The 17,097-nt window shown below is 28.8% G+C and overlaps 1 protein-coding gene across 1 annotated transcript; it reads left to right on the top strand.

The window, feature by feature from the left end:
* The first annotated feature begins 2,308 nt into the window (after positions 1-2,308).
* LOC123298745 (glucose dehydrogenase [FAD, quinone]-like) lies at positions 2,309-9,429 on the top strand. The gene is made up of 2 exons (XM_044880839.1): positions 2,309-2,624; positions 7,846-9,429. The coding sequence occupies exons 1-2, from the start codon at positions 2,358-2,360 to the stop codon at positions 9,427-9,429; spliced, it is 1,851 nt and encodes a 616-aa protein (XP_044736774.1). The 5' UTR covers positions 2,309-2,357.
* Positions 9,430-17,097: the final 7,668 nt, after the last annotated feature.

Genomic DNA, 17,097 nt, shown 5'->3' with positions numbered 1-17,097 from the left:
CAATACAAAAATTATGTGCATGGTATCAATATTTTTAAGCATTACAAACTTTTGACTTAACTTAGTATACCTTGGTGTGTTTCATGACCTATGGTATAGAAGTCATGGCATAGATTATTTTCAGCTGCGATTGCAAAATAAAGACGGGTAATAAAACATATCGATTTACGGAAGATTCAACTGGCACCAATAAATAGCATCATTTTATTATTGTAATCAAATTTGATTAAATATTCATTGTAAAAAATTTAATACAGGATACAGTTAATAAGGAATTAACCTAAACAACTCTCATGTAACATACCTGGAACCAAATTAATGCGGATATAAATATGCATACAAAACATTTTTACTTCTCCATTCAGAATTTTTTTATTTTATATTAAGAAGCTAACTATTATTTATTAAAATAACAAAATAATATCACGATATTAGAAATAAAATGAGGTTTGTATAAAAAAAAATTATTCAAGAAGGCTATAATATCAGCTGAATGTATCCCTATATATTATAAATGTGAAAGTAACCATGTTTGTTTGTTTGTTTGTATGTTACGCTTTCACGTTAAAACTAGCGAATGGCTTTAATGAAACTGTTCAGCAATATATCTTAAATATCAGAATAACACATGAGATATAATTTATGAAGACATATTAAAAAAAATAAAAAAATTTAATTTAATTTGACATTTGTCATTTTTTAAATTCTTGCAGAAATTTTTAATTTATGGAATATTTTTTAAAAATGATGATTATAGAGGGAACAGATCTATTATCATCATTTTGAACCATAAATTAAAAAAATCTGTAAAAATTTAAAATAGTAAATGTCAAATAATGGCCAACTTTTCTGATATACTCAATGAATGATGACTATTTTACATTTAACAAAATTGAAAACTGTGTATATTAAGAGAGGGTGGAAGCTATAAAGCGGTGGTTTTTACTTTTAAACCCAGTGAAGCGGGCGGGTATAAATCTAGTCTACTTTTATAATCGTGAAACAAATTTATTTTACAAAGATCAATTAAAAATATTATCAAGCTATTTGAATGTAATTGAGATTTTAGGCCTTTTTGGGCATTGGTTACACATTTTAATAACACGTAAGTTTTCACAGTTTCATTACAACAAAAGGTTAAAAGAAAGAATTTCATGGCATTAGATATCATATACATTTATTTTCGCGTTACAAATTCTCGCTAATAGCTTTACTATGCTTAGTTCGACAATTTGTCTGCTTTAAAAATGAACATAAGTTTTTGTTCTATGGAAATGAATTGTCGAATAAAGCTGACAATTCATTTCGAAAAGTGAAATGGTAAAATTATTATTTAATTCAAAACAATAATTCAAAAGAACTGAAGTCAACTCAAATATTTCAATTTCAGTTAAAATATTTCCAAAAATTTGTTCCAAAAAATGATAGCTCTCTAAGTATCCTTTTCATTTCATCTCATGTCCTTAACCATCACTTTGATATTGATTAAAGAAGGAGTGTGATAAGTTTAAAGTCTTTACCTGCGCGTCTGTGTGTTTCTCAGTGGCAACGTAGCCCCTATACGGTCGAACCAACTTGATTGAGAATATTCTATAGCCAAGTTTCCAAAAATCGATTTACAACGAATTAATCGCATTTGTCGGGGGGTTTAAATTTTGTAAATTTCGCTTGTTATCTAACAGGCGCACGCATCTGCTTATAATATTCTCTAGATATTCTTAGGGATATCCATTTCTTGAAACTAATAAAGCAGAACAGAAATATTGGTGGTACAAAAATATGCATTTTATATTTATACGTGTATATATATATTCGCTAACTATTATGAAATTCCCAAACATTAATAAATTTGGATGTTAATATTAAACAAGCACCCCAATTGAACGGTTATAAATCTCTGTTGTTCACTTTAAACTAAACACTTGTTTAAAGAACAAACAAGAGACAATATAATTATTAGATGAAGGTATTGTTTACTTTCATAATAGGTAGCACTCGAGCAGTTCAACAGAAATGACTATTGAAAAATCATTAGTTGTGGTTTCAAAGGCGAAATGAAGTGTTTTAGTTAAATTGGCTGTTTTTCTTAACATTTTATTACATTGTTAAAATATTTTAATTTTAATTACTACAATTAATCTTATCAAATAAACGCAAATTACCACGGTTATAAAATTTATAATAAATTTCTCTTTTAATTAGTAACAGTAATCTTAATGTGGTGAACTTCAGTGAATTTGTTTTGAAATTAACAAAATTATAATTTAATTAAAACAAATATGTCGTGGGTACCGCCAAATTTAAGTGATTTATGTCAACCTCATACAACTGTGACAACATGTCAACCAGCGGCTATCATGTATTTACAATTAATTATCAGTTTATTTAGTTTTCAAATTGATTCAAATTATAATAGCTACAATGGTTTTATTGGACCACAATGGACACATGACCCAGAATTTGATGATTCTAATGATTGGGCGAAACATTTTGCTTTTGGACGATGGGATCTCCCAGGAATCGGAAAACACTCGGATATACCCCAGTATGATTTTATTGTAATTGGAGCGGGCTCAGCTGGATGTGTGGTTGCAAGAAGATTATCGGAAGTGAAGAAATGGAAAGTAGGTTCAATAATTTTGTTCTCAATTTTACAAGTTTATTGGCAAATTAATATCTCTTATTTAGCTTTCTTTAATGTCTCAATAATGTGCGCATGGCAAAAGGTATCATACATCTTTCGGAATCAATTGCTACTAAAATCGTTGTAAGCAACACTTAAACGAAAGTCCTTAAAAAAATTCCAACGTTCAAGTGTCGAACACGCAGTTTTTCCATTTGTATTTGAATAATTTGTTTTTATTAATTTTATTAATTAAAAAATGAAAAATCATGCATTTTGCAACTTAAAAAGATATTATAAACACAGTTTTAAAATTTCTCTCAAAGTTAAAAAATAGAGCATAAAAATGTGGCTCTTCAAAAGTTGTCTCCATATTCCATCAGATCGACAATTTATGTGAAAATGTCTTTGGTACCAATTCTCTGAGACACTTGATTACAAACTTTCATAAAGCCCTTGAAAAGTGTACTTCTTGAAAGAAAATGAAATGTACGTCTTATACCAAGGAAGAATGGTTTCTTTATATATTACCTAGTAACTAAGCGAAACCAGACATTTAATGTCAAAATGCCCTTGGAAACATTTCATTAGTTCATTTGTTTCAAGAAATTTCATAACTTTTTTAACTGCACAGAAATTATTACAATTCAAGAACATGATATTGATAACTATTTAATTATATTACTGTAGATATTACAAAAATAATAATGAAATCGGGTTTTTGCTTACCAAATAAAACTAAATCAAAAATGAATTAAGCGTTAAGTATTATGTAATATTAACACTCTTAAAATTTACTTACTGTAGCGTAACGAAGTTTTAATTTAATTTTTTGTTTAATCAACTTGCTGAACAAATTAAATTACTAATAGCCGTCTTGGGTAATTGACCATTATAATTTTTTCTATAATATATATTGATTTTAAATTTATATGCAAAAGAGTTTTTTGTTTTTCTTAACTAAACACCGTATAGTTTCGTGATTTCATTACAATTTTTAGTTTTAAAATATTATATTTAAACTATTAAAAAAACCTTCAAACAATACCCAGTGTTTTAATACGGTATTTTTATAAAAGTAATAAGCACTTAGAAAACTATCATATAGAAAATAACAACCATAAAAATATCTTATATTAATTCAAGCCGCGGTGGAAATTGTCATGTGTTGGAATCCAAGATTCCTGTTGTATCGAATGATATGGTTTCAAGATGGGTGGCGGATATTGGCTCAAGCCTGGTTTCCAGTCTTCGCCCAAGCCTTGCCGTAAATAGGAAAATTTAATTCCGTGTTTAGTTTTTACCAGAATCGAATCTTTTGATAATTTTTTATGGGTTATTTCAAGTTTTGTTTTTCTTTGTGCCCAAAGGAAACATAAATAGGTCACTTAATGTCTTGAACAGCAACTACCCTTCCATTGATTCAAGAGAAATTTTTAGTTTTAACATGAAAACGAACGAAGCTTTGTTCTAATCATAAATAAAATCTTGAAATTAATATTAAGCACATATTAAAAACTTGGAAATTTAGATTTTTCGTGATTGAATTTTTGTTGTGTTTGAATTTCGTACCAGAACTACTGTGTTTAAAAAGAACACGCAAATCAAGTGTTTCTCCAATGTTTTGCTGCGATTTTAATACCGCATCGTGTTAAATTTTATGACTACAGCTAATACGTATTATTCTGGTTAAGAAAATCGTCGTGTTATTATTCAAACCTGGATCAGTAAGAATTCGATAACTGAGAATCTCTGTTCTTGCGGGTAATAACTAGGGTCTTCGTTTTAATAATCGTTATGAAATTTAAATAAGCATAAATTAAACCAGATTTTTTTATTTGGACTACTTAAACCTACATAAGTAAAAAAGTTGAAAATATCATTAGACAAGGAACAATTCTTGATCGCTTAATTTCTCGCTTATCCAGGTTAGACTGCAGGTATTATAAATACATATAAATATTCATATGGTTTTTATCGTGATCAGATGATGTAAAAATAGTTTTCTATGTAAATATTTTTACAATAATAAATTAAATGCATGATTTACATTTTTATGAATGATAAATAAAATAATTATTCTTTTTCTTAGAGAAATTGTTGTTTTTTTTTTACTACTACAAGTTGAATCGTTGGTTGTAACAAACCATGAACTAAACATTTTTATGGTATAATCTAAATGCTTTACCACCCATGTCTTGATGTTATAATTAAATAAACAAATCATTGTGATATTACTTCCAGTCTATGAGCTAACATAAATTTTTATGTAAAATGTTGATTGGCACACTTTTTCTAATAATCTTTAAGGGATTAAAAAACTAAAATTTTTCTTCCTTTTTGGGTTAAATAGAATTGTTGAAAATTTTTGGATACTGGTCTGGTAATGAATTCATTGAAAAAATTTTCGTTTGAATCCCTTCCAACAGGCCGAGGTTCTACACCTATCCCGAAAAGCTTGAGGTACTAGCCAAGTGTAAACGAAAAATCATCAACCAGCCAATTACCAATTACTACTTACAAAGATTACACGAAAATGCATGTCAGCTCCCATTCTGTTTATAAATTATAAGAAATATTTTAAATATATTTTTATAATTAACTAAGCAAATAATTTATTTCTTCAATAGTTTATTACAATTAAATATTTATGAATTATGCAATAATTTTTTGCTAAAATATTTACTTTCCAATTAAGTTTTTGTCTTTTGTGAAAAATAAAGTTGCTTTGTAATGACATGTACTTTTACGTCAAAAGTTATAAACCGTAAGACTAGGCCGATAATTTATCAGGTTATATAATGATTCTCTTTTCAATAGGTCCTTTTCATAGTTTCTATAAAAAAATTTTTATGGTATAGAAATGTTTATATTTATTTTATTATTTATTGACCCAAAAAGAGACTAAAGTTCAATATCATTCTAAGAACATAGCAACAATCATTCTAGAAAAACAAATTTGTAATTCAAAATTAATAAATAATAAAAAGTAAATAAATAATAAAAACAAAGATTTATTTTTAGTAGCTAAAATTAACCATAACAAGTGAAAACAAACAACTGACTGAGTTAATTGTTGAAATACCATGTATAGACAGTGTTGATGCGCAGTCGTTTGTTTTTTTGACGTCACGTAAATAACAAAAGATATTCACTTTTAAATAGACACACACACAACTGATATTCCTATATTAATACATACTATAAAATTTGCACCTAATTAACGCCCTCGTCGGTAAACAGTGATGTTTACAAAAAAATGATACAAACAAAATGTTTCTATTTTTTATAAGGAACATTTTTTACATTTAAACTTTTGTTCTATCTCTAACGGTTTACAAGACCCAATTGACCTATGATGCTCATTTACGAACTTGACCTCACTTTTTACGTCCTGAGTACGCTGTAAAAATTTCAGCTCGATATCTTTTTTCGTTTTTGAGGTATCGTGTCCACAGACGGACGGACGGGCGGACGGACAACCGGAAATGGATTAATTAGGTGATTCTATGAACACCTATACCAAAATTTTTTTCGTAGCATCAATATTTTTAAGCGTTACAAACTTGGGACGAAATTTAATATACTATGTATATTTCATATATACATGGTATAAAAATTTGATACATCTTTCTACCTCAAATATTCGCCATGGGAACTGATGGTAGAAAATAGAAGCTGTCTATGACAAGTCAAATTTCAACAGAAATAAGAGTACGAACGTGTCAAAAGTTTAAATAATTTTTTTAATTTCACTCATTATCAAAATATAAATAAACAATTCAATGATAGCCATGCATAGATTTGACTTGTCATGGACAGCTTCTATTTTCTACCACTAGACAGCGCTAGAATCAGTTCCCATGGCGAATTGTAACGTAGTAATAATAGTGATTTTTCTCGCCCTTGAAAAAATGAGTTTCAAATTGAAGTAAGTTTTACTAAAAGATAACATATACCAGTTAACATTACTGAAATATTATTAATACTTGACCTTGAAATCGAAGAATTTTAATTAAAATAACAAATATTAGTTGTATGATAATTATACTAAATATTTTGCGATAAAATATTTATTAACGTCAGTTAAAACATTTATTTATTGTTCATGAGACCGGCCAGCTAAAAACGAACGCCAAACATACCCGAAAGCAAACTGGAAAGAAAATGTGTATTTAACATCGTATAATGAATGAATAATTGTATCCACTTTAGGATGAAATATACTTTTTGGTTCTTGCCTATTTTCGTTGTTGATTGGTGTTCGTTCACTGCTTTTTATAGTGTATAGAATTATCTACTACTAGTTAGCGTCCGACCGAAGCTTGAGCCAACTTCAGCGAAACCCTTCATCGAAGCTTCCTGTTATTAATTGTGACAAATAAATTTCCAGGTCATTTTTTTATCATCTTTAGATTATTTAAATTACATTACTATATTATTCAGCAATTCATAATAAGGTGCAAAATAGATAAATAAACGAAGTTATCGACACTAGAGATCTGAAAGAATTACATTAGCTAACAAATTTTATTAGTAAAGCTATGACAGAAAGACAATCTAGATTGATGTAGTTGTGTGAATAGTTTTTAATTTAATAATATTATGCCGACTTCGGCTTCGACCAGAAATTGACCTTCGATCGGACACTACACAAGTTTAGCCCAGAAATCGTACAAAACGGCGCAATATGTAAAAAAAGGCTAGTTACATATCTCGAACAAACTACTCATTCCCATTTTTTTGACTGAATGCTAGTCGCGAACTAATTAGGTTCTTTTACTCATCTTCACTCATTTCATTCTCGTATATTTTTCCATGTTAGCCGCAATTTCGGAAAATCTTTATTTTCCAATTCTTCCAAAAGTGAACCATTTGAACCAGCAATATCACTAGCTTCAAGTAGTGATTTTGCTGGTTCAAATAGTGAGTTTATTACATTTTATCAACATAGATGTTTTTGTGTTTTAAACCTTTCTAATTTATCAAAAATAATGCCAGGCACTGATACCGATATTGTTTATTTTCACATAAGTATGTTTACTTTCTCCAAAAGTGGAAACTAATAAAAGCCTTTGTTCAAAATAATGAAATTTATCGATTAAAATCAATATCAGGTTTTCGCTAAAGTAATTTTCTGGGAGGTTTTTTTACGATTCATTCTTCACCAGTTATGCTCTATACTTCTACAATTAACTTTAAACTAATTTTACTTATTACAGGTTTTGTTACTTGAAGCAGGAATCGAAGAACCCGCTGTTGCCGATGTTCCAGGTCTAAACCCATACATTTTAAATTCAAACATTGATTGGGGATATTCAACACAACCACAACCTCATATGTGTCGAGCGTTTCCGGACGGTAGATGTAGATGGTATCGTGGTAAGGTAATGGGTGGGTCAAGTACCACCAATTACATGCAATACATTCGAGGCAATAGAAGAGACTATGATGAATGGGAAGAAATGGGTAACCATGGTTGGAACTACGAAAATGTTTTACATTATTTTAAAAAGTCTGAAGACAATGAGGATCCAGAAATAGCTAAAAATAAATATTACCATGGACGAGGTGGACCGCAAACGGTTGAGTGGTTCCCTTATAAAGATCACAATGTTCCAATAATGTTAGATGCTTTATTCCATTCAGGATATCCACTCATTGATGCCAATGCAGAAGAACAATTAGGTGCAGTTAGATTACAAATGACATCGAAACATGGATTACGTGCCAGTACAAATAGTGCATTCATACGACCTGTTCGTAGAAAGAGACGCAATTTAAAAGTACGGACTCAAGCACATGTTACAAGAATACTAATCGATCCTAAAACCAAGAATGCATTTGGTGTTGAATTCATGAACGAAAATGGGGAGGTGGAATATGCTGTGGCTCAAAAGGAAATTATCCTTTCGGCCGGGTCAATTAACTCACCACAAATCCTTAAAGTATCCGGAGTTGGGCCAAGAGAGGAATTGCAATCGCTTGATATTCCAGTAATTTGTGACTTACCAGTTGGAAAAAATTTACATGATCATGCAACATTCAGTGGTCTAGTTTTTGGCCTTACAAATAAATCAGCTACATTAGCAGATGAGAAAACTCAAGTTCATGATTTACACAAATTTTTTCACAATCATAAAGGACCTTTAGCCGGTTCGGGGACACTTCAAGTAAGTGCTTTTTATCAAACGCCATACCAACATAATCATGATGTACCTGATATACAGTTTTCATTTGATGTAACGAACATAGAAGATTTTTATACTGAGCCCACGTCGGAGGTTCCGTCACCATCATCATACTATAACGGTGTGATGCTCCGCCCTGTAATGCTAAATCCAAACAGCCGTGGAGAAGTATTATTAAATACTAGTGATCCTATTTTTGGGGCACCACTAATATATCCGAATTTTTTCTCAAAAGAACCCGATTTAGATCGATTAATTGAAGGTGCCATTGAAGGTGTACGAATTTTGAAAAATGAAGTACTTAGTCATATCGGTGCTATTATAAAAATTCCATTACCTTATTGCGAAGAATACGAATGGGGTACTCGTGATTATTGGGCATGCGTAATTGTTAGTTATACAGCAACCATTTATCATCCGGTTGGTACGTGTAAAATGGGACCACATGATGATCCAACATCAGTTGTTGATCATGAACTACGTGTTTATTGTGTTAAACGTCTACGTGTTATAGACAGTTCAATTATGCCAAAAATAGTAAGTGGTAATACTAATGCGCCGACAATCATGATTGCAGAAAAAGGTAGTGATATGATAAAACATATGTGGTTATAAAGCAAATTTCTCTTATTACGGTCGTTATAAAGTGTGGATGGCAAAGAAATGCCCTCGAGACAAATGACAAAATAGAATATTTTTTGACAGATATGATTATTACCTGAAACGTTCTAAAAAAAAAATGTCCATATGCCCATTATCAAACCTCTGTATGTTTACATTTTTTTCCACTGACTAAACACAAAAATTGCTACTAATAAATTGCAGAAACCTAGGCTAACACATATTTATAGAAATAGATGTTATTACAAAAACTTTTTCTAAGTTGCATTATTTAGTTAAAAGTAAATTATAAGTTAAACAAAAATTTTTAACAAAATTTGGACAAATTCCATAAGCCAAATAGAAAATGATGACGGAAAATTCGTATCGGAAAAAGTACATTTGAAGGAAAAATCATTCTATATTTAAACTTTTCAAAGCTTCTTCTTCATTCATCTATGAATTCTCAAAAAACAAAGAATCTCGAATTTTGTGCTTAACAGCCACATAAAAAAAGTAGTTTATTATATTCAGTAGTAGTTTAACAATCATTACGGGAAAATTTTTTTCTGGTCTAGAGAGGGAAATTTACATTCCCGTGCTGTTATTTGTTGAATTGCCCAGTAACAATTTAAAATAACAGAAAAACAGGTATTTTAGCCCCAAAATTGTATCGCAAGCCATACTTTTTATGCATTTTGATTAATGAGTATTGATTTAAATTGTGTACGTTTTCAACTGTTCTTCTGTTATAATAGATTCTTTCTTTAAACTCAAAACCAATTTTCAAAACCCTAATGATGTTTGAAACCGTACGAATATGTAACTATGTATTCAAAGTTGATAGAGAAGCAACTTTTATCTTAATCTTTCAAAATTATTTGCTAAGAGAATGTAGGCCATGTGGAATACATATTGGATATCTGTTAATAATCAATATTCTAGTTGCTTTTTCCATAATTGCGGGGCTTGGGGACTGTGAAGATGCATTTTACCGCTTTAAAATATAGGAACCTATCTATCGAAAACTTTTTCAACGACTTTTTGAAATGTTGTTTAACCTTTGTATCATTTCAAAAGCTTAGACAGATGACAGTACATTAAAATGTGAGAGAAAGAATCTTACGTGAGTTTTCAACTGCAATTTGCAAAATCCATGTTTAATTTTAACAAAATGGGAACAAAATTCAAGAATTTAAAGTTAGTTATTCTTTCAATGTCACTTTAATGAAATTCTTGTTATAGTACAAAATACGCTGAAGAGAAGTATGTCAAAGTATTTAAAACTATCCCAGCAAAATCTAGAATCCATTGTACTACCATTTATTAAGAATTTTTGAGGGCTAGTATTAAGGTGAATTTTTGGATTTAATCATGCCGATCTCAGCTATCAGCGGCTTAGTTTTATGAGTTACCATTTCACATTTGTGTGATAATAGCTTAAATATTTTCTAAAATTTTATTTTAATATAATTAATAATAATGTATTCAACGATTTTAAATGGTCTAAGAGACGGTATAAGGTCGATCTTCACTCATCTGATAACCAGATGAGACATATTTTTTATGAAATTTTATTCATTTTTAAACATGACTATCATAGTTTTTCTATCGAAAAGTGTTCATGGCTATTTTGAATTTTATTAATTTTTTTCCATGAACGGTTTTCTTCAGGCAAGCCTATACCATTAATTTCGTAATTAAATTATCTTTCTTCTGATACTAATTTCGATTCACTAAGAGAATGGTAAAGTTACCTCATTAAGTATGAACAGATAATCGAAATTAGTATCAGAAAAAAGATAATTTTATAAAGAAAATAATGGTATTGGCTTGCCTGAAAAAACCATTCATGGAAAAAATTATTTAAAATAAATGAAATTAAAAATAGCCATGAACACTTTTCGATAGAAAAAATTGATAGGCATGTTTAAAAGCCAGTATAATTTCATAAAAAATATGTCTCAAGGGTGAAGATCGACCTCATATCATCTTTTGTACTAAAATCTTACACAAAAACATAACTTAATTTTATTTATATAATATAAATTAATTTACTAAGTAATTTATTAAGCAGTAAAATGTAAAAATGTTCAAAATAATAAAAAAAGAAAAACTGTGTTCATAATAAATTTACGATTTAATTCCCCAATTTTTTTTGTTTAAATATATGATTTTTATTTTCAGTTTATTATAATTTAAGAATCCTCTATGGATTAACGAAATGTAGGGTATACAGAATATGCAGAATTTTTTTTTTTGCATTTGGGAATGTATAAATTATTGTATAAAAAAAATTCTTTGCGTTATATTTATTGCAATATTTATATCTCTAGCAGTTATTCGTATTAAATAGAGAATAGTAAAATTCTTTTCAACTTTTTAGTAAAAAATTTTACGCCTGTATATGTTTTATTGTGGAGGTGATATTTTTCACCTACAACTTCTTCGAAGATTTTTAATCGTTCCATCTCGTACATCTTTCCGCTTTAATGTTCCTTGATTCCAGAAATCCTTTTTTTTTTGCATTTGATATGTGTAAATGGATGTATTATTTTAAATTGAAGTGCAACAAAAGGAGATATTTACAGTTTGTTCATTTCAAAAGTATCCACCCTTAATAACTCTTGGCCTGATTTGATTATTGGTTTGAGTGAAAATTCGTCGATTTAGATATCGAAGAAGAAGTTCAAAAATGGTATCTTGGAGAAAAGAAGTTTCACCCATTCACACCTAGCCACCCCAATTTTGAAATTTCAAATGGAATCCCCTTGTTGTAGGTATATCATTTGAAAGGGCATAAAATTATCTCTTAAACTGTGATAACAAGTGTTTACAAAATTTAAAAAATCCCTGACATATTTTACCGTTACGAAACCCTAAACTCGCATTTGAAACACAGCTAAGAACACTCTCCATTAAATTATCTTTCAAACAAAATCAAAAAGGTACTACGATGCTACAGACAGACAGACAGGCGGACAGACAGGCAGATAGACACACACGCATATAGCGGTCAAACTTATAACACTCCTTTTTTTTAGTTCGGGGGTTAAAAAACTGAAATCAATCGATTGTTTCTTAGGATAAAGTACCTACACTGAATATGGAAGGAATCTACCTTTATTAACTTTTGATTTAGTATGATTAATGTTTTGAGTGAAAACATGTCGATGGGGTGGTTTAAAATTGATACATAGTAAATTTTTGATTTCAGAGCTTCACCTCAACCCAAAATAATTTTGAAATTTCAAATATGCACACCTTTCTTTGTGATACCTTATTTGATGAAAGGGCAAATAATAGCCATTTCATGATTTAAAAAATGAAATCGTTCGATTGGTCTTCTATGTAGTCTATCTTAAGAACCAATCAAAGGATTTAATTTATTTATCAAGATTAAAGAGACAATCGTAGGGCTTTTCAAATGAGGTATCACAAGGTAGGGTGTGCCATTTGAAATTGAAAATTACGGTATAGGTGATTAAAAAATCCCACAGCTAACCCATTGTCGTGAAAATATTAACTACTGATTTTTTTGTATATCTAAAGTTTCTTTTAGTTCGCCAAGCAAAATTGTCTCGAGTGCATGATACCCATGTTTTAATTAATTATAAGAAAAAAAGTTTAAATACAAAATATCTGCCTTTGAAAACTTATGTATGAAATACATTTTCATAAACTCAAAGATTTGTCACAATTTCCGCTAAAAATTGTTAAATAAGTACACGTTACATATTACCAAATGTTTATTTACTTTTATGGTTTATTTTGGGGAATTTACCAACTTTCTTGAAACATTTAAGAGATATTTAAACAATTAGTTCAATTAGTTGTTATCGTATACTTACTAATTATTCCGAATTTTATAATTGTCCTAATAAGACTATAATGGGACACTCTAATATAAAAAATAAATTGAGCCAGGCTTAAAACATATTTAAGCACTTGGAGGTAACTATTGTAAGTAGCAATAAAATATGAAATTAAAAAATGGTATTTAGTACATAAGAAGAAATTTACAATATTTACTTTCTGTTCTTTAATCAACTACAACCACAACTCCAAAAAAATTAATATGAAATCATAATAATAAATAGTTTACTCATAATAATAATCAATACGAAATGCAGTATAATATTGAAAGTAAAATTAATTTTTTTTCTTTTTAAATCAATTTATAGTCAAAAAACTTGTAATTGATATTTTACGCATTGTGGCTGACAGTGAAATCTACATAAATATCAGTTATAAAAGTTAGTTAATAAATTGATTTTTACATAATTTACAAAAATTATTTAATATTTATTGTAGCTATTCACTGTGTTTTAAATGGTTTAGTGATTTTTAATTTTAAACATCGTTAAATTAATTTTCCAAAATAAAAAAAAAATCTCCATATAAACATTTTTTCCCAACAATTGAATACTCAGATGTTTTCATGTTTTTTACTCATCCCAGCATAGTCAGTGGAGTAAGTCAAATCGAAATCAGTTGAGGTCTCAGAATACTCATAGTTCTAAAATAAATAGGGGATAACTTTACCGTTTTGATATGATATGAAGTTGTTTTTTGCTTCAAATTTTTTGGGGCTTCAGGATTTTCGATCGCAAGAAATCAACTGGATGCCTTATAAATATATTAAAAAATTCAAAAAAGTGCCCTATCTTTGGTAACAATTTAAAAATAAAAAACTTTTAACAAAAAGAAAACCGACTTCAAAAGAAAACCTTTTCCAAAACAAATTAATGCATTAAAAAGTTAAAAAATAACAATAATATAGTGTAGTTAAAATTATTATTATTTTTGGAGTCGGTGTCAGCCAAGGAAACAACTCTGACAGATCAGTTTGCTACATTACCTTGGCTGACACCGACACCAAAAATAACAATAATTTTAACTACATCATTTTGTTAAAAGTTTTTTTTATTTTGTGATTTTTAGTAAATCTGAAGTACTCTAGCTAATTTGTCACTTAAAAAAGAATCATCGAAATCGGTTAGCGTGATATTGAGTTATTGGTCGTCTTGTCGTGCATACATAATGCAAATTTGCAAATTTAAGACTTTTATGGTTTTCTCATGGATGCCGTTGTCAGAACTGGACCAAAATGAAATGGAACCACACGGAAAGCATCAGCTTTCAAGATAAAGAATCTTCAAAATCGGTCCACTCAGTCAAAAGTTCAGAGGTTACACACATAAAAAAAAATATAGTCGAATTGATAACCTCCTCCTGTTTTGTTTGAAGTCGGTTAATAAATGTAAATAATGATAACATGAGTTAATAGTTTAAATATCCTGTATAGACAGTTTAGAGGCATTATTATTTATTTTAAAAAAAATAATAAAAGACAGTCATAGAGACTGCGGACAGAAGTAAAAACTTAAAATTTTGAAATAACTTTGTTTGTTTTTCTTCAAATTTTATAGTATCAATAATTATAGTATGAATATTTAAAATTTCATAAACTGAAATTAGCATAATACCTAAACATTGCAACTACTGCATCATATATAGAAATTTATTTTGTAACTTACGGGTTAAAACATGGGTCCAACGAGCCCAAGATTCACAATTATCTACTGATTATGCTGTAAAAATTTCAATTCGATATCTCTTTTCGTTTTTGAATTATCGTGGTGGCAGGTATACTCAATTGGGCGGTTTTATGAACATCTATACCAAAATTTTGTTAGTACATAAATATTTCTGACCGATACAAGCTTGGGACTAAAGTTTATATACTCCTGATGTATTTTCTTTATTAATATGAGAGCAATATCAAGTACAAAATAATTTATTGTTGTTGTTTGCTTTCACTTCATCTATGCAAAATGCAACAGTTTCATAACATACGAATTGTTTTTCTGTGAATAAAATTACTTTATTTTTTTCTTAATAATTAATCTACATTAGCAATTCATTGATAATATTAGCTAATCAATTACCTATCTCCTATGTGAACTTGAATGTATCTATAGAAATGAATGGAATAATGAATGAATATAGAATATTCAATGAGATAATTAGTCATCAATTCAATTATTTGACGAATAAATTTCACTTTTGCGTGCCACTGTACAAACAATTCCTAGGAAATAAACTGGAATTCTTAAATTTCTTATTGGGATTTTCTAGACTATAGAGAGATATTTAAATTTGTATACACATATGGTAATTTTAAAAAGTTTCTTATAGTTCCATTTTAAAAATTAATTGACTATGTAGACGTCCCATGTATAAAAAAAATAAATTTTTTATTCGTTTTTTTGATTTTCCACTCCATTTTTTAAATATAAGGACCAAATTTTTTAAAGCCTACCCGTACCTATGCAGAAATACTATTAAGGTATGGTATTCTTAATTGTTGTAAATTAAGGTGTTATAATGAAACTCTATTTTTGTTAATAATCTTCGGATATAGTTTTGGGAATATTTAGCAATTTGCAATCATAAAAATGGCATTTCTCTTCTGTTTTTCCAAATAACACTATATAAATCGAAAAGAGTCAGCTTTATAAAAAAATTTCTTAAATACTCTTTTTTATATTAAATAACCCAAAAAGCTTCAAAAAATCAAATTCTTATTTGTTTATGAAAATTTTTGGCTACACATTAAACAATATTGAAGATAGCATTAAATCAATATACTCATGACTTTGATTCGTCCGGCGCTAGACTATAAAGTAAATGAATCACAATTTTGTGTGAAAAACTTAGACCTTTTTGGCAAAATCTGTGTACCAAGTTTTTTAAATATGAACAAAATGCATGGCTTTAGTTGAATTTATCAATGAGCTATCATACTATGACTGTTACCTATTATATCACATTATATTTTAAATAATAATGGCACAAGATAATATCATACTAAATTATTGTAAGGTGATACGAATGGCACGGTAACCCAGTACAACGTACTCTACCATGGTTGGGTACTTTTACAGTGAGTTATTTACAAACTATTGGTTTATAAAAGTTAATTAAGTTTTTATAATTAAGTTTTTATAAAAATTATAATGTTTTTTCAATAGTTTTAATAGTTGATCGACAGATTACATTATGACAATTTATGGAAGGTACTTTGTAAGAGGAAAAAATGCACCCATACTGGAAAATTGTAAAAAATATTTCATTAGTGTTCAGTATGACAGATAAGTGAGTAATTAGCCGTAACTTTAATGGCTTCCATTGTTTAGCAGACATTTGTGCATCAATATGTTGGCGTATATGTTGGTTGGCACGTCTAGTTAGTGCACCGATATTTGAATGTTTTTGTAAATGAGTCAAATAAATTTAATTTACGATTTTTTCTTGTGAAGAGGAGAGTATTATAGGAAAAGTATACAAGGAAACCCTACCGTCAACAGTTGAAGCACTAAAAAGCGGAGCAGATGGTTCAAATTTAGTTTTCAACGCTGTGTGATCAATAACTGGAAAAATATTTACGCCTGAACCTACAAAACTTATGTGAAATTATTTTTTTGAAACATCAATTATTATTATTTACATAACTTAACTTACCGAAAAATGCGACTAACAATTTAGTTAAACAATTGAATTTACTCAATTCTCGTAAAATTTTTTTAATTAATTTTATTGTAATAAAAAAATAATCTAGAAAAATTGATCGAATTATTTTTCAATCTTTCCAAAATCGTTTATGAGTCTGTTATACCC

This window comes from Chrysoperla carnea, chromosome 4, assembly GCF_905475395.1.
Source record: "Chrysoperla carnea chromosome 4, inChrCarn1.1, whole genome shotgun sequence".
Classification (NCBI taxonomy): Eukaryota; Metazoa; Arthropoda; class Insecta; order Neuroptera; family Chrysopidae; genus Chrysoperla; species Chrysoperla carnea.
Note: the sequence above shows the minus strand (reverse complement) of the source record. Positions and strands in the feature narration are given on the sequence as shown.